The 27867-nt window shown below is 46.6% G+C and overlaps 1 protein-coding gene across 7 annotated transcripts in view; it reads left to right on the plus strand.

Moving 5' to 3' along the window:
- Window positions 1–27867, plus strand: part of LOC132407086 (Fanconi anemia core complex-associated protein 24-like) — a 195941-nt gene that overhangs the window by 64532 nt on the left and 103542 nt on the right. For all 7 annotated transcript variants that reach the window (XM_059993372.1, XM_059993366.1, XM_059993363.1 and 4 more), the window contains one exon: window positions 20708–21162. In XM_059993372.1, coding sequence (XP_059849355.1) covers window positions 20834–21162 — 329 coding nt within the window. In that variant the 5' untranslated portion in view covers window positions 20708–20833. The remainder of the gene's footprint in view (window positions 1–20707; window positions 21163–27867) is intronic.

Consider the following 27867-nt stretch of genomic DNA (forward strand, 5'->3'; position numbering starts at 1 on the left):
TTTGCCTTCTTCATTGCCTGTTGCACTTGCTCATTCACCTTCATTGACTGATGAACTAGGACTCCTAGGTCTCTTTGCATTTCTCCCTTACCCAAGTCTACACCGTTCAGACAATACTCTGCCCTCTTGTTCCTGCTTCCAAAGTGGATAACTTCACATTTATTCACATTGAATGACATCTGCCAAGTATCTGCCCACTCACCCAGCCTATCCAAGTCTCCCTGTATTCTCCTAACATCCTCTTCGCATGTCACACTGCCACCCAGTTTAGTATTGTCAGCAAACTTGCTGATATAGTTTTCAATGCCCTCATCTAAATCATTGACATAAATCGTAAAGTGCAAGGCTTATTGAGAAAGTAAGGAGGCATGGGCTCCAAGGGGACCATGATTTGTGGATCCAGAACTGGCTTGCTCACAGAACGCAAAGAGTGGTTGTAGATGGGTCATATTCTGCGTAGAGGTCAGTCACCAGTGGTGTGCCTCAGGGATCTGTTCTGGGACTCTTCTTTTCATGATTTTTATAAATGACCTGGATGAGGAAGTGGAGGGATGGGTTAGTAAATTTGCTGATGACTCAAAGGTTGGGGGTGTTGTGGATAGTGTGGAGGGCTGTCAGAGGTTACAGCGGGACATTGATAGGGTGCAAAACTGGGCTGAGAAGTGGCTGATGGGGTTCAACCCAGATAAGTGTGAGGTGGTTTGCTTTGGTAAGTCAAATATGATGGCAGGATATAGTATTAACGGTAAGACTCTTGACAGTGTAAAGGATCAGAGGGATCTTGGGGTCCGAGTCTATAGGACACTCAAAGCTGCTACGCAGGTTGACTGTGTGGTTAAGAAGGCATATGGTGTATTGGCCTTCATCAATTGTGGGATTGAGTTCAAAAGCCGAGAGGTAATGTTGCAGCTATATAGGATCCTGCTCAGACCCCACTTGGAGTACTGTGCTCAGTTCTGGTCGCCTCACTGCAGGAAGGATGTGGAAACTATAGAAAGAACGCAGAGGAGAATGACAAGGATGTTACCTGGATTGGGGAGCATGCCTTAAGAGAATAGGTTGAATGAATTTGGCTTTTTCTCCTTGGAGTGACGGAGGATGGGAGGTGACCTGATATAGATGTATAAGAAGATGAGAGGCATTGATTATGAGGATAGTCAGAGGCTTTTTCCCAGGGCCGAAATGGCTAACATGAGAGGACACAGTTTTAAGGTGCTTGGAAGTAGGCACAGAGGAGATGTCAGGTAAGTTTTTTTTGCAGAGAGTGGTGAGTGCGTGGAATGGGCTGCCAGCGACAGTGGTGGAGGTGGATGCGATGGGGTCTTTTAAGAGACTCTTGGATAGGTACTTGGTGCTTAGAAAAATAGAGGACTATGGGTAACCCTGGGTAATTTCTAAAGTAAGTACATGTTTGGCACAGCATTGTGGGCTGAAGGGCCTGTATTGTGCTGTAGGATTTCTGTGTTTCTAAATAATATACATTAAAAAGTGAGGTAATGTTCAGGGGTTCAATGTTCAATTAGGGATCAGAGGGGATGAAGCTGTTCCTGAATCACTGACTGTGTGTCTTCAGACTTCTGTATCTCCTACTTGATGGTAACAATGAGAAAAGGGCATGCCCTGGGTGCTGGAGGTGCTGAATAATGTATGCTCCCTTCTGAAATGCTGCTCCTTGAAGATGTCCTGGGTACTTTGTAGGCTAGTACCTAAGATGAAGCTGAGTAAATTTACAACCCTCTACAGCTTCTTTTGGTCCTGTGCAGTAGCCACCCCCCCCCCCCCCCCCAAACCAGACAGTGAGGCAGTCAGTATGGTCTCCATGGTACATCTATAGAAGTTTTTGAGTATTTGTTGACATACCAAATCTCTTCAAGCTCCTAATGAAGTATAGCCACTGTCTTGCCATCTTTATAACAGCATCAATATGTTGGAACCAGTTAGATCCTCAGAGATCCTAACTCTTGTACTCAGTGCCCCAACTGATGAACGCAAGCATAGCATTTGTCATCTTCAGTACTCTGTCTCAGTGGTAAACCCTCACTCTATTGATTCCAGCAATGTAAAGCTGAATTGTGTGTGTAAATGTGGGGAGTGGGGGTCATGCAAGTTTTGGTTTAAAAGGATGAAACTTAGAGACCGCATTAGTCCATTCTCTTGTGGACCCAATGTCTGTTAGCTCAGTGCAAGCTGACCTGAGGATAGTTTAGTTTGCTATTTGACTGTTAATTTATTTGGTTTTGCACAACATTGTCGGGTGAAAGCCCTGTTCCTGTACTGTTCTGGGTCACCCCAGGGTAGTTGCTCTGAGTTTGTGTACTGATAGTGTTCAGTTGCCTCTCTTTGTTTTAGCAGAGTGCTTTCTGTATGAAAGCAGTTTGTACCACCAGGCACAGAACTGTTTAATTGGGTTCTTGTCTTCTTTCTGTTTGAGGACAGGCTGTACTTTTCATATCCACCTGATATGTATAAATAGTTTTCCTTTTCAAGTCACGTTTGTTGACTCAGCTGAACATTGGATCTGGTTCACCGTCCCTGCCCACTGCAGGCTGGCCTTGGCGTTTGTAGATCCGGCCTTGAAATGTTGAAATGAAATGTGGGATTGTGTGACAGGGTAGTTTATCACTGGGTTTGGTGATCACTGCTCTGAAGAAGTTGTCATTTCTTACCAGTGAACGTGTTTCAGAAGAAGAAGAGATAGTTGCATCATCCCTCGTGTTCATAATAGAGAAGTACAGCTCAGAACAGACCCTTCGGCCTGTCTAGTCCATGCACGTTAGTTGCCTACTCCCATCAACCGGCACAGGGACCATAGTCCTCCATATCCCTACTATCCATGGACCTGTCCAAACTTCTCTTAAACATTGAAATCAAATTCGCATGCACCAGTTTGCACAGTCAACTCATTCCACACTCTCACTACTCTCTGAATGAAAACATTTTTGCTCATGTTCCCTTAAACATTTCACCTTTCACACTTAAACCATGACCTCTGTTGCCCAACCCGAGTGGGAAAAGCCTACTTGCGTTTGCCCTATCTATACCCTTCATAATTTTGTATATCTCTATTAAATCTTCCCCTCAGTCTACTATGTGCTAAGGAGTACAGTCCTAACCTATGCAGTCTTTCCTTATAACTCAGGTCCTCTAGTCCCGGCAACATCTTTGTAAATGTTCTCTGTATTCTTTCAACCTTGCTTATACCTTTCCTGTAGGTAGGTGACCAAAACTGCACACAATACTCAAAATTAGACCTCATCAATGTTTTATGCAACTTCAACATAACATCCCATCTTCCGTACCCATTACATTAATTGCCAAAAGCTTTTTTTATGACCCTATGTGCCAAAAGCTTTTGTCTCATCCAGATGGGTGTAAGCCTGTTGAAGCAGGAAGAGAATGGCATTCAATGTGCCAAAAACTTTCTTTATGATCCTATCTACCTGTGGCACTACTTCCAACAAAGTATTTCATTTGTTCTACCACATTCCTCAGTGCCCTACCATTCATTGTGTAAGACCTACCCTGGTAAAAACCTCACACTCATCTTCATTAAGTTCCATCTGCCAGCTGGCAGAGATCCCTTTGCAAGCCATGATCGCCTTCCTCATTGTCCACTACACTCCCAATCTTGGTGTCATTCACAAATTTGCTGATCCAGTTAATCACATTATCATCCAGATCATTGATATACACTAGATGATAAACAACAGTGTCCCAGCACCGATCCCTGAAGCACCCCATTTGTCACAGGCCTCCAGTCAGAGGGGCAACCATCTACTCCCACTCTCTGGTTTCTCCCACAAAGCCAATGTCTAATCCAATTTACTACCTCATCCTGAATGCCAAGTGACTGAACCTTCCTGACTGACCTCCCATGTGGGACCTTGTCAAATGTTTGGCTAAAGTCCATGTAGGATACATCCACTGCCACTTCATCAACTTCCCTGGTAACTTCCTCAAAAAACTCTACATGATTGGTTAGACATGACCTGCCACACACAAAGCCATGCTGACTATCCTGAATCAGTCCATGTCTGTCCAAATTCCTATATGTCTAGTCCCTTACAATACCTTCCAATAACCTTCCCTCTACCAATGTCAAGCTCACGGGCCAATAACTTTGTGGTTTATTTTTAGAGCATTTTTTCAACAGTGGAACAACATTGGCTACCCTCCAATCATCTGGTACCTCTCCTGACACGAATGATGATTTAAATATCTCTGCTAGGTCCCTGGCAATTTCTACACTTGCATCCCACAGGGTTCGAGGGAGCACCTTGTCGGGCCCTGGGGATGTATCCACCCCAAGCCTCGGATAGCAAACAACACCTCCTCTGTAATCTGTACAGAGTCCATGAAATTGATGCCACTTTTCCTCACTTCTTTGCTTGCCAACCACATATTGGGAGTTGAGAACACCATTCTCTTCCTGCTTCAACAGGCTTACACCCATCTGGATGAGCCAGGCAGTGCTGTGAGAATCATCATCTTTGAATTCTCCAGTGCTTTTAACACAATACGACCTGCTTTACTAGGGAGTAAGCTCACAGAGATACAGGTGGATGCTTCACTAGTGTCCTGGATTACAGACTACCTGTCCAGATGGTCACAGTATGTGAGATTGCAGAGATGTTTTAAAGGTACATTTAATGTCAGAGAAATGTATACAATGTACATCCTAAAATGCATTTTCTTCACAACCATCCATGAAAACAGAGGAGTGTCCCCAAAGAATGAATGACAGTTAAATGTTGGAACCCCAAAGTCCCCCTCAGCTCCTCTTCCTTTCACACGTATGCAGCAACAAGCAACGATCCCCCCCCTCCCTCCACCGACCAAAAATAGCATCGGCACCCACCACCGAGCACTCAAGTGTGAGCAAAGCAACAGCAAAGACACAGATCTGCAGTACTCCTAAGACTGCTTGTTCACCCAGTATTCAACATTCCACAGGCTCTCTCTCCCTAATAAGGGAGAGAGAGGTATCTCCATTTCACAGCAAGAGGGGAGACATAACAAACAACTCGCTGGTTTACGATGTAAAAAGTCTGTTGCATCACTTTTACCGAACTCTGTACCCAAAGATCTCGGGTCTCTGGGCACACAGCCTTAGATCTTCCATCTCCCACGACATACCAATCTCCCGCCCGGACACCGACCTCCAATACCCGCTCTGTCTTCAGAGCCACAAAATCTTGAACTTCCAAAGACGAGCAAAGCTCTCAGGGGGTGCCCTTGGCATGCTGAATAACGGCCAGTCGTGAAACCCCAAGATCGGGTCCCATTCCCACAAAGAACCAAGGTCACTGTGTAACTCCAGGTCAGGGTTTTCAAAAGAACCCTGAAAGGGGAAAATAGAAATATTAAAGATGGAAATAGAGCTGTTTCAGAAGATGCAAGCAAAGGAGTCGCCGTTAGGCGCCATTGTTTTCTTCTAAGCTGTGTGTCAGATACTGTGGTCAGCAGCACAGGGGCAGCTCAGGGGACTGTCCTGTCCCACTCTGTTCTCCGTCTACACTTCAGACTTTAGATACAACTTGGAGTCCTGCCACCTGCAGAGGTTTTTGGATGATTTGGCAGTTGTGGGCTGTATCAGCCAGGGTCAAGAGACCGAGTACAGAAGAGCGGTGGACAGTTTTGTTGAGTGGTGTGGGCTGAATCACCTGCAGCTCAACATCACTAAGACAAAGGAGTTGGTGGTGTATTTCAGGAAGGTGAAAACACCCTGCATTCCCACCTCTAGCAAGGGAACAGATGTTGAAGTTGTCTGGGACTACAAACAACTGGAAACAGTAGACTGTTCAATAAACTGGACTGGACTAAAAGTACAGGGTCTCTGTACGAGAAGGGACGGAACCGTCTGTACTTCCAGAGGAGGCTCTGGTCATTCAACGTCTGCAGTACTGTGTTCTACGAGTCAGTAGTGGCCAGCATTCTATTTGACGCTGTAGTCCGCTGGGGCAGCTGGGTGAGAGCAGCGGGCGCCAGGAAGATCAATAAGCTCGTCAGGAAGGCTGGTTGTGTTCTGAGGTGGAACTGGATTCCCTGGTGGTTGTGTCTGAGAGGAGCATGCTGCAGGAGCTAAGGAGCACTATGGACAATCCCTCTCATCCCCTCCATGACGTACAGAGGAGCACTAAGGTGCACCTCTGAATGCCGCAGGGGATCCTTTCTCCCCGTGGCTATCAGACTCTACAACTCCTCCTCCTCAAGTATGCAAGTATAGGGTTTCATTGCTCATCTGTATTTTGCACTGTTACTTTTTAATGCACATTTTGTCTTTTTTGTACCTCAGTGGTGACATTTTGTATTTTGAGGTATATATTTCTGGCTGAGCAGCCTTGCAACAATAACTTCCTTCAGGATAAATAGTTTTATCTTATCTTCTATACATTCTGTGTCTGTCTCCTGAGTAAATACAGATGGCAAAAAATAGTCAATCTAATGTGTCCTAGACCCTGGCACCCAGGAGGCAATGTACCATCCGGGAATCTTGTTTTCGCCCACAGAAACTCCTAATGTACAATGTACCGCAGCAGCTTATCACAGAAACAAAACAGACCCTTTTTGCTGTTCCAGCTATCTTGTAAAATCTATGATTCTGGCTGAAGAACCTTGTCCCTGAAGACCATGAGACATAGGAACAGAATTAGGCCATTCAGCCCATCGAATCTGCTCCGCCATTCCATCATGGCTGATTGCAGATCCCACTTAACCCCATCCACCTGTCTTCTCACCGTGTTCTTTGATGCCCTGACCGATCAAGAAACTATCAGCTTTCGCCTTAATATACACACGGACTTGGCCTCCACAGCAGACTGTGGCAGAGCATTCCACAGATTTACTACTCTGGCTAAAAAAAATATCCTACTTACCTCTGTTTTAAAAGGTCACCCCTTAATTTTGAGGCTGTGCCCTCTAGTTCTGGATACCCCCACCATTGGAAACACCCTCTCCACATCCACCCTATCTACTCCAGTATTAATCTTCATGTTGGAAGCAAATTTCACATCACGTAAGACTCAGTAGAGTCTCTATGGACTGTAGGACTATCAAACTCTCCAACTTTAGATGAGAGGAATGCTGAAATGGTGTTCCTGGACCGCAGGACCCTATCAGATTCTCCAACTTCAGCTAACTCGCCCTCTTTGTTCACATTCAAACTGGCCACTTCTGCCTATCATCATCACCATTGTGTAGTTTCCTGTTTTTCTGTATAGTTTGGCTTCTGTGTATATCCCCAAGCCTTATCAGCACAAGGCAGAGAAACATAATCTGTCTTTACCTTTTCTTCAGCTGCCATATTAGAATCAGAATCAGGTCTGTTATCACTGACATTTATTGTGGAATTTGTTGCCTTGTGGCAGCAGTGCAGTGCAATGCATAAGAAATTATAAGTTACAATAAGAAATCCATATAAATAATAAATAATTAGTGCAAAAAGTGAGGTAGTGATCATGGTCTGTTCAGAAATTTGATGGTGTGGGAATGAAGCTGTTCCTGAAACATTGTGTGTGTGGATTCAGACTCCTGCACCACCCCCTCGATGGATGGTAGCATTGAGAAAAGGACATGTCCTGAGTGTTGAATGATGGATTCCGTCTTCTTGAAGCACTGCCTTTAAAGATATCCTCGATAGTGGGAAGGCTAATGTCAATTTTGGAGCTGCCAGAGCTTACAGCCCTCTGCAGCTTTTTCCAGTCCTGCAAATTTGCCCCTCCATATCAGATGGCAAGGCATCAAGTCAGAATGTCCTCCACAGTACTTTTGTAGAAATTTGTGAGTCTTTGACATACCAAATCTCCTGAAACTCCTAATGAAATACAACCACTGTTGTGCCTTCTTTGTAATTGCATCGATATGTTGGACTCAGGATAAATCCTCAGAGATGTTGATACACAGGAACGTTACATTCTCATCCCATCAGAGAGATTCCCTTTGTTCCATAAGTGACTTCCTCACCTTCTCTAATATCTGAAATGCTTATTTTCTCCAAGTTTTCACTGGGATTCCAGACCTGTAATGTTAAGTATTGCTGCCTAACTTACTGAGTTTTCCCAGCTGCGTATTTAGTTCTAAACATCTACTTGTGGTGGGGGCATGAATGGCCTTAGGGAAGAGGTGGGCATTTCTGGTATCCTTGGAGATGGTTCAGTTGAAGCATTGGTGCCCACATGTCTGACCTACTGAGTAAATCCAGCACCTCCTGTTTCTGATCACTTTTACATCCATTTGGACAGAGTGTTGAAGTCGGTGTTTCTGATGACTGCTAGTTTGCGTTGATGTAGAATGTGTCATTGAAGGGCAGTGCTGTGTCTTCCCTGATCTAATCTAGGACGTTAAAAACAGAAATCACAAAGTGCATAGCAGAACAACTAAGCTGCTTTTAAGTGGGTGACATTCAGCTGTCTTCTAAGCTCAAGCATGCTTTCATTTGCACCTATTGATTATGGCGATTGGGCGAATTGTACTAAGCATAAGATGTAGGAGCAGAAATGGGCTATTTGGCCCATCGAGTCTGTTCTGCCATTCCATCACCCCATTCTCCTGCCTTTGACACCCAGACTAATCAAGAACCTATCAACCTCCACCTTAAGTATACCCAATGACTTGGCCTTCATAGCCATCAGTGGCAATGCATTCCACAGATTCACCAACCTCTGGCTTAAGATATTCTTCCTCATCTCTGTTTTAAATGGATATCCCTCTATTCTGAGGCTGTGCCTTCTGATCCTAGACCTCCCACTATAGGAAACTTCCTCTCCACATGCACTTTATCTAGCCCTTTCAGTATTCAATAGGTATCAATGAGATCCCACCTCCATAAACAGTGAAAGTTTAACTGCATGGTTAAATTGGACAGAAAATTATCAAGATTCCAGACACAGAACTTTATCAAAATAAATATTCCTATCTGGCAGTTAACCTGTCACTGCCTTCTCAGCAATTGGTATGAACTATATTGACTAACTTTATGTGCCTTGTAAAAGTATTCATCCCCAACCCTTTGTTCACATAAAAGAGTATTTCAACAGGGATTTGGTCAATTTAGTTGACAGCTTTTATTTGTGAATTGCATGCCCCTTCTTTCACAATAAAGCCCAAAATCAGGGAAAATTATGAACAAATGAGAAAATCTGCAGATGCTGGAAATCCGAACAATGCTGGAGGAACTCAGCAAGTCAGGCAACATCTGTGGAAAAGAGTACAGTCGAAGTTTTGGGCCAAGACCCTTCAGCAGGACTGAAGAACAAATGCTGAGGGGTAGATTTAAAAGATGGGAGTAAAGAGCTGGGATGTTGATTGGTGAAAGAGATACAGGGCCGGAGAATGGAGAGTCTGATAGAGGACAGAAGGCAATGGAAGAAAAAAGAGGGGGGAGGAGCACCAGAGGGAGGCAATAGGTGGGCAAGGAGATAAGGTGAGAGGGGGAAAAGGGGATGGCAAATGGTGAAGGAGAGGGGTTGGGTGGGTATTACCAAACGTTTGAGAAATTGATGTTCATGCTATCGGATTGGAAGCTACGCAGACGGAATATAAGATGTTGTTCCTCCAACCTGAGCGTGGCATTGCAATATTGGAGGAGGCCATGGATAGACATATCTGAATGGGAAGTGAAATTAAAATGGGTGGCCTCTGGGAGATTCCACTTTTTCTAGTGGATGGAGCAAAGGGGCTTGGTGAAGCAGTCTCCCAGTCTACGTCGGGTCTCACCAATGTACAGGAAGCCACACCTGGAGCACCGGACATAGTATATGACCACAACAGACTCGAAGATGAAGTGTCGCCTCACATGGAAGAACTGTTTGGGACCCTGAATAGTTGTGGAGGAAGTGTAGGGGTAGGTGTAGCACTTGTTCCACTTGCAAGGATGTGCCAGGAGGGTGATCAGTGGGGAGGGATGAATGAACAATGGAGTCACGTCAAGAGTGATCTCTGTGGAAAGCAGAAAGTGGGGCGGGGGAGGGAAAGATGTGCTTAGTGGTGGGATCCCGTTGGAGGTGGCGGAAGTTCCGAAGGATTATGTGCTGGATGCAGAGGCTGATGGGGTGGTAGGTGAGGACAAGAAGAACCCTATTCCTGGTAGAATGGTGGGAGGATGGAGTAAGAGCAGACATGCGTGAAATGGAAGAGGTGCGGTTGAGGGCAGCGTTGATGGTGGAGGAAGGGAAGCCCCTTTCTTTAAAGGAGGACAGCTCCTTTGTTCTGGAATGAAAATTGTGAAGCATGAAAAACTAAAGATTCAAAAAATATAATGTCAGCAGTTCAAAAGTATTCATCCGCCTTTGCTCAGTACCTAGTTAAACCACCTCTTGAACCTATTACAGTCTTTTTAGATAAATCTCTTAGCTTTGTACAATGTGATGAAGCAAGATTTATTCATTCCTCCTTGGAAAATTGCTCAAGCTGTGCTAGGTTAGTTGGGGAGAGGCAATGGACAGCAAACTTGAGATCTTGCAAGAGATGTTCAACTGGGTTAAGGTCAGGATTCTGACAGGGCCACTTGAGGACATCAATTTTCTTCATTTGAAACCGCTCCATATTTGCTCTGGCAGTGTGCTTTGGATCATTGTCCTGCTGAAAGACAAACCTCCTCCCCAGTTTAAACTTTCTGGCAGAGGTGCTCAGTTTTTATCCAGGATCTCCCTGTATTTAGCAACATACATCTTCTCAACAATTCTGACCTGAATTCTAGTCCCTGCTATTGAAAAGCATTCCCATAGCATGATGTTATCATACTTTCAGTAGGGATGGTGTCACCTGGCTGTTGAACGGTATTGGATTTATGCCACACATACCGTTTAGTGTTGAAGCCAATAAGTTCCACTTTAGTCTCATCTAATTACAAGACCTTCTTCCACATCTTTACAGCATCTTCTAAGTGACGCTTTGCAAAGTCCTTACGAGCAAGGGTATGATTTTTATTTTAGCCTGTGTTTCTTCCTTGCCAGTCTTCTATAAATAACTTTTTTGTGCGAGGCCTTAGAGATTATGGAGCCATAAACTTCATCTCTAGTTGCAGCCTCTGACTTGTGCAGCTCACTCCGAGTGACTGTTGGCCTCACAGCCTCTCTAAGTGCCATTCCTCTCCGGCAGTCTGACTTGGGCAGTGTGGCTGTAGTTTCAGATTTTTTTTCCATTTTTTCACAATGGAATACACTGAGCTCCAAGGTATCACAAACAGGAGAAAATCTGCAGATGTTGGAAATCCAAGCAACACGCTCAAAATGCTGGAGGAACTCAGCACACCAGGCTGCATCTGTGGAAAAGAGTAAACAGTAAGTGTTTTGGGCTGAGAAGGTATGTTTAGCGCTTTTGAGATGGTCTTATGCCCTTCCCAGATTTATGCTTCTCTATTATCATCTCCCTGACTTGTCTTGGATGCTCTTTTGGCTTCATTTTGATTTGTTATATTGAAAATCTACCATACTGTTAGGGATGAATAACCTTTTTCAGCCTCTCAATTTTGATTTTTAATTTTAGTAAATTGTTGGTAAGTTTTGGAATTTTTCTTTTGATTTGATGTGATGCACAATGTTCTGTAGATTTAAAAAATCCTACTTCAATATACAGGTATTTTAAATTTAGAAAAGTTAACAGTAAAATGTGAAAGTAGTTGTGGGGGCTGAATACTTTTTCAAGGCACTGTATCTCTTTACATGGAATGCTCTGCCAGGAATGGTGGTAGAGGCAGTTACATTAGGGGCAATTAAGAAACTCTTCGACCCAATAGAAGACCTGTACCCAAACTTGTACCCAACGGTTTTAAAGGAAGTGGATGAAGCAGTCGCCCCAACAGTTAAAATTTTCAGAACGTATTAAATTCCACAAGAGTACCCAAAGATTTTAAAAACAGTCCATGTGACTCCCTGTACAACTTGGAGGGAAGACAGAAAGTAGGGGTTATAGGGCATATATCGGTGGAAGTATGCTGGAGTTAGGTTGGAACATTGCATTGTTAGGCAACGTTCATATGCTGTTGTCTGGAATGGAGGGGGTGACCATGAAGGGCTGTGGATAGTCAGTCTTTATCCTAGGCTACATTATCGAGAATTAAAGGGCATAGGTTTAAGATGAGAATGGAGAAACTTAAAGCAGATCTGAGGGGTTTTCTACACAGAGGGTGATTAGTATCTGGATTGAGATGCCTGAGGAAATGAATGAGGCAGTTGCAATTACAACTTTTAAAGGCACTTGAATGAGAAAGGCAAATGGGACTAATGTTGACAGGCATCAGGGTTAGCAAGGAGGAGTTGGGCTGAAGGGCCTTTTTCCTCAGTGATTCTGTGGAATGGTGGGGCAGGCTTCTTCTATACCTACGTACCATTGACTTTTCCTCCTAGTTCTATAATAGCTTGCTTCTGTAAATCAAAGTAAAATCTATTTTGGAGCAAGATGCAGTTTTCACTTACTTAAAATTACTCCTTTGCAATCTCCTTCCCTCCTCCTGACTTTATCATTGTGCAACAGTTTGTCGGGTCAAACAGGTGGTGTATTTGTGCAACAGTGAAACTCTTGAGTTACAACTTGTTGAATTCCAGCTTGAACACTCTTCTCCCACTCCTTTTCAATTGGTTCATTGTTGTCAAATGTACAGAGATGCAGAAAAGCTTATCTTGCATACTGTTCATGCAAATCAGATCATTACACAGTGCATTGAGGTAAAACAATAATGGAATGCAAAGCAGCACACACAAAATGCAGGTCAGGCGGAATCTATGGAGAGGTTGAGACAGAGATGTTTCCGGCCGAGACCCTTCATCTGGACTGGAACAGTGTAAAGTGCAACAGCTACAGAGGAAGTGCAGCACAGATAAACATTAAGGTGCAAGATGATAATGAGGTAGATTGTATGGTCTAGTTCAATTTATTGTACTAGGGAGCTATTTAATCGTTGACAATAGGGTCGAAGCAGTTATTGACTAGTGGTATGTGTTTTTCAGGCTTTTTTATCTTTTGCCCCATGGAAGAGGGGTGAAGAGAGAATGATACTGCCTAGTTTACTGAGACAGTGAGAAATATCGGGAGGGTCCATAGTGGGGAGGCTGCTTTCTGTGATGTGTTGATCTGTGTCCACAGCAATCTGCAGTTTCTTACAGTCATATGCAGAGCAGTTACAGAGCTGTTATACATCTTGATAGGTTGCTCAAGTTTAATATGATCATTGCCGACAAGTTAGTGGGTAAACTGTCCTCGATGGATCTCAGCACCTCTCTGTAGCTGGATCTTGGACCTTGACTGAAAGGCCACAGTCAGCCCATGTTGGCAGCACCATTTCTAACTCCATCACACTGAGTACCGGTGCACCCGCCAGGGCTGTGTGCTCATCCTGCTGCTGTTCACACTGCTGATACATGACTGTACTGCTGGAACCAGTTCAAACCAAATCATCAAGTTCGCTGATGACACAACAGTGGTTGGTTGGCCTCATCAACAACAATGATGAGAGGTGAGCACAACAACTTGAGTCTCAATGTGGACAAGACCTAAGAGATGATTGTGGACTTTAGGAAGGTACAGGCTGACTAGTCCTTACTGCACATGCATAGCTTCTTCATTGAGAGAGATAGAGAGAGAGGAGCCCTAGGTTTCTGGGAGGGCACATTGGATGATCTCAACTGGTCTTCACCATCATCTCTTTGGTCAAGAAAGCACAGCAACATTTCCACTTCCAGAAGACATTGAGGTGAGCGAAGACTCCTCCCCCCCACCTCCCATTCTAACCATTTTTTACAGGAACATCATTGAGAGTCCTGACCAACTACATCACTATTTGGTACAGGAATTGCAAGCTACCTGACCACAAGACTTTAGCAAGGATTGCAAGGACTGCTGAGAGGATCATCGGGGTCTCTGTTCCACCCATCAGAGATACTTATCAGTAATGTACACAGGGCTCCCAGCGTTGTCAGTGATCCCTCCAATCTATCTTTGACCTCCTACCATCAGGACATTAGAACAAGAACTGTTAGCATGGGAAACAGCTTCTTCTCCCAGGCCATAAGACTATGGAACTCCCTGCCACCACACAAGTCTCATTACGTATGAAATGCCGGTAGTATTATAATGTTTGCTTTTTAACTTGTATCGTAAATTAATATTATTATTTGTCAGTTTATTTGTGGTAATATTATTTTGTTATATGTGTGAGTAATCAGCACCTAGGTCCAGAGAAATATTGTTTCATTTGGTGGTATACATGAGTATGTCCTCAGCAGCAAAATAAAGACAATTATCATTATTTATCACGTGCATTTAAACAGTTAAATAGACCATGACATACGTTGTTTACATCAACGGCCAACACGGTTTGAGGATGTGCTTGGGCAGCTCATAAGTATCACCAGGCTTCTGGCACCAACGTAGCATGCCCACTATTATGTACCCTGTAACTGGGTGTCTAACCAGCAGAGAAAGAAGAATCCGTTGGAGTCTGGTGGTACTATATTTAAAAGTGTTTGTTAGTAAAATAAGCAAATCAATACCAATAATGCAAATATATAGATAACACACATTAGCAATAATAAACCTAAAAGTGTAGGAATAATAATGAGCAATAATAAACAAGCTCTATCGATGTCTAGGGGTAAATGAATTGTCATAGAATATAAAGTTCAGTTCAGTTCATGTGTGCTGAGGTAGATATTGGTTGTTGTGTTGTAATCGTTGGAGAGAGAGAGAGAGAGCAAGCAAGTTGCAACAGCTACAGTCAGGCAAACCTTCCTTTGCGATCTTGATCCGTTGTGTCGTTGTGGTCATTCAGTTATGACCCCTCTGTCCTTCAGCTAGACCGTTCTTCTGTGGTGGACTCGTCACTCTGGCATGAGTGGACACACACACAAGTCCCCACCGGCCCTGCTATAACACTGTGAGTTTAACTGACCGGTCTCTGATGCCCCACACCTTCCCGTGGGTTCCAACACTCAATCAGTGTCCACTAGTGTGTCTCCTGGTGTGTCTGAAGGGTGTCTCTCCAGACCTCACTTTTATCCCTACTCACAGGGTCTCAGCTATCAATCACTTTTGAATGGCTGTGTCCATCAAACCAGCCCACTCCGGCTGTCCACTGAGGAATGTAAATGAACAGAATGGTACAAGATAAATAACCCTCTCAGAAGTCATAATACGGTGAATCAACAAGTCTCTCTCCCCTCTCTTATCAGTAGCAGATGTTCCCGCATGTTTCCTCCTCATCTCTCTCTCTCATGAGCAGCATAACAACAGTAAAGGTTTGTGATTCTCCCGATGGGGGGGAATATGGGCAACTCTGCACCCTTCTGCCCATCCGAGCTGTTCATCCTTCATAACACCACTAATTCACTAACCCTAACTCTATGTACATCTTTGGAATGTGGTAGAAAATAATAATAATAATGATAATAAATATTGGTCCCAAGTGGGAAATGCTTTCATTACAGCAGCAACATTTAAAAACACACTTGGCAGTGTGCAGACTTAACTAATAATAATGTACAGAATAATAATATACATAACGTAGCAATGTGCAATAATAATGTATGAAATAATAAAGCAGAGATTATTGTACTCCTGTCACACAGAGATGGATTGTTGTATATGCTTATTGCATTTGGTGGGAAAGATTTTCTGTAACAATCCTTGTGACAGCAGAGCTGAATGAGTCTGTTTGAAAAGGTGCTCTGCTGCTCATTCAGTAACTCATGGAGAGGATGTGCCTGATTGTCCATAATGGAAACAGTTTGTTTAGTGACCTCCTCTCCACCACCAACTCAAAAGTGTCTGGGTTGTAGCCAAGGATGGATCCAGCCTTTTTGATGAGTTTATTCAGTCTTTTTGCTCCACCAGCATATTTGCTGCTCCCCCAATATAAAGCTGCAAAGAAGACTGCACTCACTGCATCAGAATAGTAAAAGATCTCCAGCATCCTGCTGCACACGTTGAAGGATCTCAGCTTCCTTAGAAAATTGGAGCACTCAGAGGAAACCCATGCAGTCATTGAGAGAACTTACAAACTCCTTATAAACGGTAGTAGGAATTGAACCCTGATTGCTGACACTGTAAAGCATTAGGCTTGCTGCTATGCTACTGTGCTACCCATAATAGGCAACAACATGACAGATTGAGTAGAGTTGGGCACATGTAAAAAATATCTGTAAAGCGAAGATGTTTTCAAAAATAATGAAAGAAAAGTTTCAAAGTATCAAAACAATTACTATTAAAGAGCAGTAAACAGTTAAAAAAAATAAATCAAATCTATATTTGGTGAGACCATCCTTGCCTTTAAAACTGCATCTATTCTGCTAGGTATACTGTCGTGCAGTTTTATAAGAAAACCGGCATGCAGATTGTTTTGTTTTTGTTCTTAATAAAAGACAAACTTAGCATACTTATTTACAGAATGGCTTCAGCCCCACAGGAGCATGTTCCCAGCTCACCAGCGTCACTTCTGGTTCTGGGTGCACAATGCGCATTGCCCACTGGAAACTGCAGTTCTTTATTAAGTATACACAGAATAACAAATTTTCTGGCTTTAAAGAAAAAAAACCAAACACAATACTATGTCCTCATAAACCTGAAACAGACAAGTGAAGACCACTTTGCCGGATGTTGATTGCAGTTTTTCAACCTCTGGATAATTTGAAAAGTAGTCCAATTCAACAATGTGACTCTTCTCATTACAAATCCTCTCCAACTTTGAAATACAGTCTGTCTGATACAGGGTATGATGTAAACAGTTCTGCTTGTTGCTTTGGTCTGTCAGTTAGACCTATTTCACATGGTCTGGTGATACCGTGGTTCATTCGTGGCCAGTACATTGCTTCCTGAGCCCTTCGTTTACATTTTTCCCACCAAGATGCCCTTCATGTATCTCCTGAGCATTTCTTTGCATTGGAATCTTCCACTACTGACTGTTCAGCTCCACGTGCCCAATAATCCTGAATAGACATTGGACAGTTATCCTAAGATGCTGGCCATCCTTTATGTATTGTCTTTTTGATGGTTTTCATTGTTTCATGCTGTCCTAACCTTTCTGTTCTATGGGGAGGTACTGGACTGGAGGTGACAATTATGTCAACATAGGCCTGTATATCTACATTCATCTCTTGGTCACTCTTTTCTGTCCTGTTGACTGCATGAACCAATGCATCAGCAGCAAACAGGTATTTTCCCGGTGTGTAGATCATCTTCACATCATATTTCTGCAGCCTGTATCCTCATGGGACAGTCATTCAGTGGTTTGGACATAATTGAGTCCAGTGGTTTTGGTCTGTCTCCACTTCAAAAGTTTGCTCATAGATAATATTGATGGAACCTTTTACATGCATATGCACTAGCAAGAAGCTCTTTCTCTATCTGATGCATAGACCACAGGTTGCCATGTGTCATCATGTTGCTGCAGTAGTACTGCTCTAAGACCATAGCAGGCCACATCAGCCGAGATCCTTTCTGGATCATAAAACTTCAACATGGGCTTTACAATTAGAACTTTTTTCTGTGTCTAGAAACACTGTTGTTGCTTGTGGGACTAAATCCACTCATTACACTGTTCAAGGAATGACCTCAGTGGTGCTGACACAGTAGACAATCAACAATGAAATTAGCCAGGTAAGACACTGTCCCTAGGAAACGTCTCACCTCCTCTTTGTTTTGGGGCGTCTCCATGTTCTCAATGGCACTTAGTGGCCTCCCTCACTAGTCCCCTTCTTGCACAGTCATTCCATTTTTGAGGATGGCCTGCTCTGGGCATATTTACAACTGTGCCATATTCTTTCCATTCTTGATGATTGACTACTCCAAGGGATATTCAGCGACTTGGAAATTTTCTTGTATCCATCTCCTGACTTGTGCTTTTCAATAACCTTTTTGCGGAGTTGCTTGGAGTTTTCTTTTGTCGTCTTGGTGTAGTTTTTGCTGGGATACTGACTCACCAGCAGTTAGACCTTCCAGCTAAAGGTGTATCTTTTATTACAATCAATTGAAACACCTTGACTATACACAGACTCCAAAAACAGAATTTTGCTTTTTGAATGAAACTGTATTTGACTCGAAAAACAGATCTCCATTTAGTGCATCTACTAAATACTGACTTGAAAGGGGTGAATACTTATGCAATCAATTATTTTGTGTTATATATTGCTAATTAATTTAGGTCACTTTGTAGAGATCTTTTTTCACTTGGACACGAAGAAGTATTTTTCTTTTGATCAGTGTCAAAAAAGTCAAATTAAATCCACTGTGATTCAATGTTGTAAAACAATAAAACATTAAGACTTCCAAGGAGGGGTGAATACTTTTTATAGTAAGATAGCTTATGTACTTATATTGATTTTATGTCCATATAGTGACGCTAGGCACAGGAGTGTCTGTACATAAGGTAACTGACAGGAAATAATGAAAGTAGTGATGGTGGGGTTATGGAGGGGTGGGTTAGTGGGTGGAGGTGTTGATCAGCCTTACTGCTTGGGGAAGGTAACTGTTTTTGTGTTTGGTGGTCCTGGTATGGATGCTATGTAGCTTTCTCCCTGATGGGTGTGGGACAAGCAACCTATAAGCAGGCTGTGAGGGATCATTCATGGTGTTACTGGCTCTTTTGCAGCTCCTTTCTGTATTATTTATCCTTGATGGTGGGTAGGCTGGTGATGAGTTAGGCAGTTTTGACTACCCATTGTACAGACTTTTTGACGGCTACAGTGCAGTTTCTATACCAGCTTGTTAGGATTCTCTCTACTGTGTATGTGTAGAATTGAGGACCAGGAGGAAATATGCCTAGGAACATACTGTGCAGGGCCGTAGTGAGACTGCATTCAATTTATTGTGTACAATGTGGTTCTCGTTATCTGAAAAGGACATGACAGGCAGACTTTGGGGTTACGCAAGTGTTCTGTTCCTGAGAGCTGTCTGACGGATGACTTCTCACAGTCAGAAGCAACCCTTTTCCACGGTAACCAACTGAAGATAATTCACCCTCACACTGCCCATAATTAAACCTGACGGATTCTATACTGTATTTAGTTATTAATATACTCCACAAAAAGCTTTTACTATCTTGAAAGATGCTTTTAAAGTGTTAGATAAGTTGTCAGTTATTTGTAAGTCAGGCCTTTGCTGATCTGATGAGCCCCTGAACTTGCTATAAAGCAAGGTGAGCTAAGATTCTCCAGCTTGCTTCCAGGGATGCCAGCTCTTTCAGATGAGCAGAAACTGGGCAGGCTAGGCTGGTGTTCTCTCAAGTCTTGAAGAGTGAAAGGAAAATATCTACATCAGGCTGCTATTTATTGACTACAGCTCTGTGTTTAATGCCATCATACCCTCAGGACAAAATCAACAAGCTCTAAAGACAAAATATTCTGCAGATGCTGGGGTCAAAGCAACATGCACAACACGTTGGAGGAACTCAGCAGGTTGGACTTCATCCGTGGAAATGAACAGTCAACGTTTCGGGCTGAGACCCTTCGTCAGGAGTTTTAAAACCTGGGCTTCTGTACCTCCTTCTGCAACTGGACCCTCAATTTTCTCACCTGGAGTCAACAGCCTGTGCAGATCCAAAATAGTATCTCGCTGACAAGCAATACTGGCACACCTCGGTAATGCTTGCTTAGCCTGCTGCTCTACTCTCTCTACACCCATGACTGTGTGGCTAGGCACAGTTCTAGCTCCATCTATAAATTTAGCAATGACACAACTACTGTAGGCAGAATTTCAGGTGGTGGTGAGGAGGTGTTTAGGAGTGAAACAGCTAGTTGAGTATAATAACCTTGCACTCAATGTCAATAAGACCAAGGAATTAATTTTGGACTTAAGGAAGAGGAAGTTGAGGGAACACCCACCAGTCCTTATCGAGGGATCAGAAGTGGAAAGGGTGAGCGGTTTCAACATCTTCGGTGACGTGATTACAAAGAAGGCATGACAGCGGCTATTTTTCATTAGGAGTGTGAGGAGAATTGGTATGTCATCAAAGACACTTGCAAATTTCTACAGGTGTGCTGTGGGGAGCATTCTAACTGGTTGCCTCATGGTCTGGTAAGGAGGGAGAGAGATTACTGCACAGGGTTGGAGAAAGCTGCAGAAACTTGTAAACTCAGCCAACTCCATCACAGGCATTGGCCTCCCCAGCAGTGAGGTCAACTTCAAAAGGCATTGCCTCAAAAAGGTGGATCAATCATTAAGGACCCCTGTCACCCAGGACATGCCTCTTCTCATTGTTACCTTCAAGAAGGAGGTACAGGAGCATGAAGACACACACTCAACATTTCAGGAACAGCTTCTTCCCCTCTGCATTTGATTCTGAACAGATTTTGAACCCATGAACACTACTTCAGTATTTTCCCTTTATGTTCCCTACTTAATTTTTTAAAATTTATACTTATTGTAATTTTTCAATTTTTGATTGATACTAAACCTGATATTAAACCTGATTCTGATTATGTTATTGCATGCCATGTACTGATGGTAGGTTGAGCTTTAAGCCAATCCTGGTTAAAACAGGAGGACACTCTAGTAGGAGCTTCACTCTGTATCCAAGCCACGCTGTACCGGTCTGGGTTGGTTTAATGGACAGTATCAACATCCTTTGTCCCAGTTCTAATCTATGCAATTTCTGCCAGGAATATGGAAGCTTTTCATCCCCCTAACTATAACCTTTATTGAAGATTACACTGTAACAGGTATGGATTGAGGGCCTCTGGTACAGACAGTATGATCTAATTTCATGTACTTTGTTTAACAGCAAGTCTTGTGTTCCCAAGTGCTGATCATGGGACCTGTGCTGGTGCACATTGGATTTCTGGACTCCTGGCTGGTTTAACAAGCTTCCTGCACCCTTTGTTTGGTCTGCATTTACACTCTCAGCAGAATGGGGACCCAGGAAATTCCTGTTGAGAATCTTCAGGACGTTGATTGTGTTGTGAGCAAGGATGAGCCCTTGTCTTTGCACAAAGCTGTTGGCTCTGGTCACATCCAGCAGAATGATGGGACGGGCAGAACCGGGAGTGATGGCACCAACTCTGCTGATAGCGATCCAGAAGGCTCCCCAGTGAACACCTCATGGGACAATTCCAAAAGAACCTCTTCCGTCGAATCCCTAGCTTCATATCAGAGCCTAGACGCGGTGTCGGAGGATGAGACTGCATCGGAGTGCAGAGAGTTCATGAGGAGATATGTGGAAAAAATTTTCACTGGGAGGTGAGTGATGAAAAATATTATGTTTGTGCAGAGCAAGAGCAACAGCAAAGCCATATGATTAAACATTCTCACTGAGTAATGGTCATCACGGTAGACAGCTTGCAGTGTGGAAGCTATGAACAGAGACAGCTGAGATGAAAACGTGCACACATGAAAGCCCAAGTGCAAAAAAAAGCCTCTCCTGTATGTAGAAAGCCCGATCAATTAATTCCACGATCAGTCGGCCACATGTGTACTCGTCATATTCTCACAAACGATCTGATACCTTTCAGAAATGGCTGTCACCACTGTGAGATCATTGCAGCCATTATCAAGAGCATAGAATGTAGACAGAGTGTACAGAGTGATGGGGTGTAGAGGGTGCAGAGTGATGGGGTGTAGAGGGTGCAGAGTGACGGGGTGTACAGGGTGATAAGGTGTGTGGGGTGACGGGGTGTACGGGGTGATAAGGTGTGAGGGGTGACGGGGTGTACGGGGTGATAAGGTGTGTGGGGTGACGGGGTGTACAGGGTGATAAGGTGTGTGGGGTGACAGGGTGTACGGGGTGATAAGGTGTGTGGGGTGATAAGGTGTTTGGGGTGATAAGGTGTGTGGGGTGATGGGGTGTACGGGGTGATAAGGTGTGTGGGGTGACAGGGTGTACGGGGTGATAAGGTGTGTGGGGTGATAAGGTGTGTGTGGTGATAAGGTGTGTGGGGTGACGGGGTGTACAGGGTGATAAGGTGTGTGGGATGACGGGGTGTACAGGGTGATAAGGTGTGTGGGGTGATGGGGTGTACGGGGTGATAAGGTGTGTGGGGTGACGGGGTGTACAGGGTGATAAGGTGTGTGGGGTGACGGGGTGTACAGGGTGATAAGGTGTGTGGGGTGATGGGGTGATAAGGTGTGTGGGGTGACGGGGTGTACAGGGTGATAAGGTGTGTGGGGTGACGGGGTGTACAGGGTGATAAGGTGTGTGGGGTGACGGGGTGTACAGGGTGATAAGGTGTGTGGGGTGACGGGGTGTACGGGGTGATAAGGTGTGTGGGGTGTGTGGGGTGACGGGGTGTACAGGGTGATAAGGTGTGTGGGGTGATGGGGTGATAAGATGTGTGGGGTGATGGGGTGTACAGGGTGATAAGGTGTGTGGGGTGATGGGGTGATAAGATGTGTGGGGTGACGGGGTGTACAGGGTGATAAGGTGTGTGGGGTGATGGGGTGTACAGGGTGATAAGGTGTACGGGGTGACGGGGTGTACGGGGTGATAAGCTGTGTGGGGTGATGGGGTGTACGGGGTGATAAGGTGTGTGGGGTGACGGGGTGTACAGGGTGATAAGGTGTGTGGGGTGACGGGGTGTACAGGGTGATAAGGTGTGTGGGGTGACGGGGTGTACAGGGTGATAAGGTGTGTGGGGTGACGGGGTGTACAGGGTGATAAGGTGTGTGGGGTGATGGGGTGTACAGGGTGATAAGGTGTACGGGGTGACGGGGTGTACGGGGTGATAAGCTGTGTGGGGTGATGGGGTGTACGGGGTGATAAGGTGTGTGGGGTGACGGGGTGTACAGGGTGATAAGGTGTGTGGGGTGACGGGGTGTACAGGGTGATAAGGTGTGTGGGGTGACGGGGTGTACAGGGTGATAAGGTGTGTGGGGTGACGGGGTGTACAGGGTGATAAGGTGTGTGGGGTGACGGGGTGTACAGGGTGATAAGGTGTGTGGGGTGATGGGGTGTACAGGGTGATAAGGTGTACGGGGTGACGGGGTGTACGGGGTGATAAGCTGTGTGGGGTGACGGGGTGTACGGGGTGATAAGGTGTGTGGGGTGACGGGGTGTACGGGGTGATAAGGTGTGTGGGGTGACGGGGTGTACGGGGTGATAAGGTGTGTGGGGTGACGGGGTGTACGGGGTGATAAGGTGTGTGGGGTGACGGGGTGTACGGGGTGATAAGGTGTGTGGGGTGACGGGGTGTACGGGGTGATAAGGTGTGTGGGGTGACGGGGTGTACGGGGTGATAAGGTGTGTGGGGTGACGGGGTGTACGGGGTGATAAGGTGTGTGGGGTGACGGGGTGTACGGGGTGATAAGGTGTGTGGGGTGACGGGGTGTACGGGGTGATAAGGTGTGTGGGGTGACGGGGTGTACGGGGTGATAAGGTGTGTGGGGTGACGGGGTGTACGGGGTGATAAGGTGTGTGGGGTGACGGGGTGTACGGGGTGATAAGGTGTGTGGGGTGACGGGGTGTACGGGGTGATAAGGTGTGTGGGGTGACGGGGTGTACGGGGTGATAAGGTGTGTGGGGTGACGGGGTGTACGGGGTGATAAGGTGTGTGGGGTGACGGGGTGTACGGGGTGATAAGGTGTGTGGGGTGACGGGGTGTACGGGGTGATAAGGTGTGTGGGGTGACGGGGTGTACAGGGTGATAAGGTGTACGGGGTGACGGGGTGTACAGGGTGATAAGGTGTGTGGGGTGATGGGGTGTACAGGGTGATAAGGTGTGTGGGGTGATGGGGTGATAAGGTGTGTGGGGTGATGGGGTGATAAGGTGTGTGGGGTGACGGGGTGTACAGGGTGATAAGGTGTGTGGGGTGATGGGGTGATAAGATGTGTGGGGTGACGGGGTGTACAGGGTGATAAGCTGTGCGGGGTGACGGGGTGTACAGGGTGATAAGGTGTGTGGGGTGACGGGGTGTACGGGGTGATAAGGTGTGTGGGGTGACGGGGTGTACGGGGTGATAAGGTGTGTGGGGTGACGGGGTGTACGGGGTGATAAGGTGTGTCGGGTGACGGGGTGTACATGGTGATAAGGTGTGTGGGGTGATGGGGTGTACGGGGTGATAAGGTGTGTGGGGTGACGGGGTGATAAGGTGTGTGGGGTGATGGGGTGTACAGGGTGATAAGGTGTGTGGGGTGATGGGGTGATAAGGTGTGTGGGGTGATGGGGTGTACAGGGTGATAAGGTGTGTGGGGTGACGGGGTGTACGGGGTGATAAGGTGTGTGGGGTGACGGTGTACGGGGTGATAAGGTGTGTGGCGTGATAAGGTGTGTGGGGTGACGGGGTGTACAGGGTGATAAGGTGTGTGGGGTGACGGGGTGTACGGGGTGATAAGGTGTGTGGGGTGACGGGGTGTACAGGGTGATAAGGTGTGTGGGGTGACGGGGTGATGGGGTGATAAGGTGTGTGGGGTGACGGGGTGTACGGGGTGATAAGGTGTGTGGGGTGACGGGGTGTACGGGGTGATAAGGTGTGTGGGGTGACGGGGTGTACAGGGTGATAAGGTGTGTGGGGTGACGGGGTGTACAGGGTGATAAGGTGTGTGGGGTGACGGGGTGTACATGGTGATAAGGTGTGTGGGGTGACGGGGTGTACAGGGTGATAAGGTGTGTGGGGTGACGGGGTGTACGGGGTGATAAGGTGTGTGGGGTGACGGGGTGTACAGGGTGATAAGGTGTACGGGGTGACGGGGTGTACGGGGTGATAAGGTGTGTGGGGTGACGGGGTGTACAGGGTGATAAGGTGTGTGGGGTGACGGGGTGTACAGGGTGATAAGGTGTGTGGGGTGACGGGGTGTACAGGGTGATAAGGTGTGTGGGGTGACGGGGTGTACAGGGTGATAAGGTGTGTGGGGTGACGGGGTGTACAGGGTGATAAGGTGTACGGGGTGACAGGGTGTACGGGGTGACGGGGTGTACGGGGTGATAAGGTGTGTGGGGTGACGGGGTGTACAGGGTGATAAGGTGTGTGGGGTGATGGGGTGTACAGGGTGATAAGGTGTGTGGGGTGATGGGGTGATAAGGTGTGTGGGGTGATGGGGTGATAAGCTGTGTGGGGTGACGGGGTTTACGGGGTGATAAGGTGTGTGGGGTGATAAGGTGTACGGGGTGATAAGATGTGTGGGGTGATGGGGTGTACAGGGTGATAAGGTGTGTGGGGTGACGTGGTGTACGGGGTGATAAGGTGTGTGGGGTGACGGGGTGTACGGGCTGATAAGGTATGTGGGGTGACGGGGTGTACAGGGTGATAAGCTGTGTGGGGTGACGGGGTGATAAGGTGTGTGGGGTGATGGGGTGATAAGGTGTGTGGGGTGACGGGGTGTACGGGGTGATAAGGTGTGTGGGGTGACGGGGTGTACGGGGTGATAAGGTGTGTGGGGTGACGGGGTGTACGGGGTGATAAGGTGTGCGGGGTGACGGGGTGTACGGGGTGATAAGCTGTGCGGGGTGACGGGGTGTACAGGGTGGTAAGGTGTGTGGGGTGACGGGGTGTACAGGGTGATAAGGTGTGTGGGGTGACGGGGTGTACGGGGTGATAAGTTGTGTGGGGTGATAAGGTGTGTGGGGTGACGGGGTGTACGGGGTGATAAGGTGTGTGGGGTGACGGGGTGTACAGGGTGATAAGGTGTGTGGGGTGACGGGGTGTACAGGGTGATAAGGTGTGTGGGGTGACGGGGTGTACGGGGTGATAAGGTGTGTGGGGTGACGGGGTGTACAGGGTGATAAGGAATACGGGGTGTACAGGGTGATAAGGTGTGTGGGGTGACGTGGTGTACAGGGTGATAAGGAATACGGGGTGTACAGGGTGATATGGTGTGTGGGGTGACGGGGTGTACGGGGTGGTAAGGTGTGTGGGGTGATGGGGTGATAAGGTGTGTGGGGTGATGGGGTGTACAGGGTGATAAGGTGTGTGGGGTGACGGGGTGTACAGGGTGATAAGGAATACGGGGTGTACAGGGTGATAAGGTGTGTGGGGTGACGGGGTGTACGGGGTGATAAGGTGTGTGGGGTGATGGGGTGTACAGGGTGATAAGGTGTGTGGGGTGACGGGGTGTACGGGGTGATAAGGTGTGTGGGGTGACGTGGTGATAAGGTGTGTGGGGTGACGGGGTGTACAGGGTGATAAGGTGTGTGGGGTGACGGGGTGTACAGGGTGATAAGGTGTGTGGGGTGACAGGGTGTACGGGGTGATAAGGTGTGTGGGTGACGGGGTGTACAGGGTGATAAGGTGTGTGGGGTGACAGGGTGTACGGGGTGACGGGGTGTACGGGGTGATAAGGTGTGTGGGGTGACGGGGTGTACAGGGTGATAAGGTGTGTGGGGTGACAGGGTGTACGGGGTGACGGGGTGTACGGGGTGATAAGGTGTGTGGGGTGACGGGGTGTACGGGGTGATAAGGTGTGTGGGGTGACGGGGTGTACAGGGTGATAAGGTGTGTGGGGTGACGGGGTGTACGGGGTGATAAGGTGTGTGGGGTGATGGGGTGATAAGGTGTGTGGGGTGACGGGGTGTACGGGGTGATAAGGTGTGTGGGGTGATGGGGTGATAAGGTGTGTGGGGTGACGGGGTGTACGGGGTGATAAGGTGTGTGGGGTGATGGGGTGTACAGGGTGATAAGGTGTGTGGGGTGACGGGGTGTACAGGGTGATAAGGTGTGTGGGGTGATGGGGTGATAAGGTGTGTGGGGTGATAAGGTGTACGGGGTGATAAGATGTGTGGGGTGATGGGGTGTACAGGGTGATAAGGTGTGTGGGGTGATGGGGGGTACAGGGTGATAAGGTGTGTGGGGTGACGGGGTGTACAGGGTGATAAGGAATACGGGGTGTACAGGGTGATAAGGTGTGTGGGGTGACGTGGTGTACAGGGTGATAAGGAATACGGGGTGTACAGGGTGATATGGTGTGTGGGGTGACGGGGTGTACGGGGTGATAAGGTGTGTGGGGTGATGGGGTGATAAGGTGTGTGGGGTGATGGGGTGTACAGGGTGATAAGGTGTGTGGGGTGACGGGGTGTACAGGGTGATAAGGAATACGGGGTGTACAGGGTGATAAGGTGTGTGGGGTGACGGGGTGTACGGGGTGATAAGGTGTGTGGGGTGATGGGGTGTACAGGGTGATAAGGTGTGTGGGGTGACGGGGTGTACGGGGTGATAAGGAATACGGGGTGTACGGGGTGATAAGGTGTGTGGGGTGACGGGGTGATAAGATGTGTGGGGTGACGGGGTGTACGGGGTGATAAGGTGTGTGGGGTGACGGGGTGTACGGGGTGATAAGGTGTGTGGGGTGACGGGGTGTACGGGGTGATAAGGTGTGTGGGGTGACGGGGTGTACGGGGTGACAGGGTGTACGGGGTGATAAGGTGTGTGGGGTGACGGGCTGAGGTAGGAAGTATGTGTGTGAGGCCTATTTTCTGTGCTTGGTGTCAGATGTGGGGATCCTGGAGTCTCCCAGCCTACTAGGATGGAGCTTAAGGAAATTAGGAGAGCCAGAAGGGGCCATGAGAAGGCCTTGGTGGGCAGAATTAAAGAAAAAGTCAAGGCATTCTACAAGTATGTAAAGAGCAAGAGGATAAGACATGAAAGAAAAGGACCTATCAAGTGTGACAGTGGGAAAGTGTGTATGGAACTGGAGGAAATAGCAGAGGTACTTAATGAATACTTCAGTCTTTACTATGGAAAAGGATCTTAATGATTGTAGTGATGACTTGTAGTAGACTGAAAAGCTTGAGCAAGTAGATATTAAGAAAGAGGATGTGCTGAAGCTTTTGCAAAGCATCAAGTTGGATAAGTTGCTGGGACCAGATGAAATGTACTCCAGGCCTTCTCATGGGAGGCAAGGGAGGAGATTGCTGAGCCTCTGGCGATTATCTTTGCATCATCAATGGGGATGAGAGAGGTTCCAGAGGATTGGAGGGCTGCGGATGTTGATCCTTTATTCAAGAAAGGGAGAAGAGA

This window comes from Hypanus sabinus, chromosome 17 (assembly GCF_030144855.1).
Source record: "Hypanus sabinus isolate sHypSab1 chromosome 17, sHypSab1.hap1, whole genome shotgun sequence".
In the NCBI taxonomy this organism is placed as follows: domain Eukaryota; kingdom Metazoa; phylum Chordata; class Chondrichthyes; order Myliobatiformes; family Dasyatidae; genus Hypanus; species Hypanus sabinus.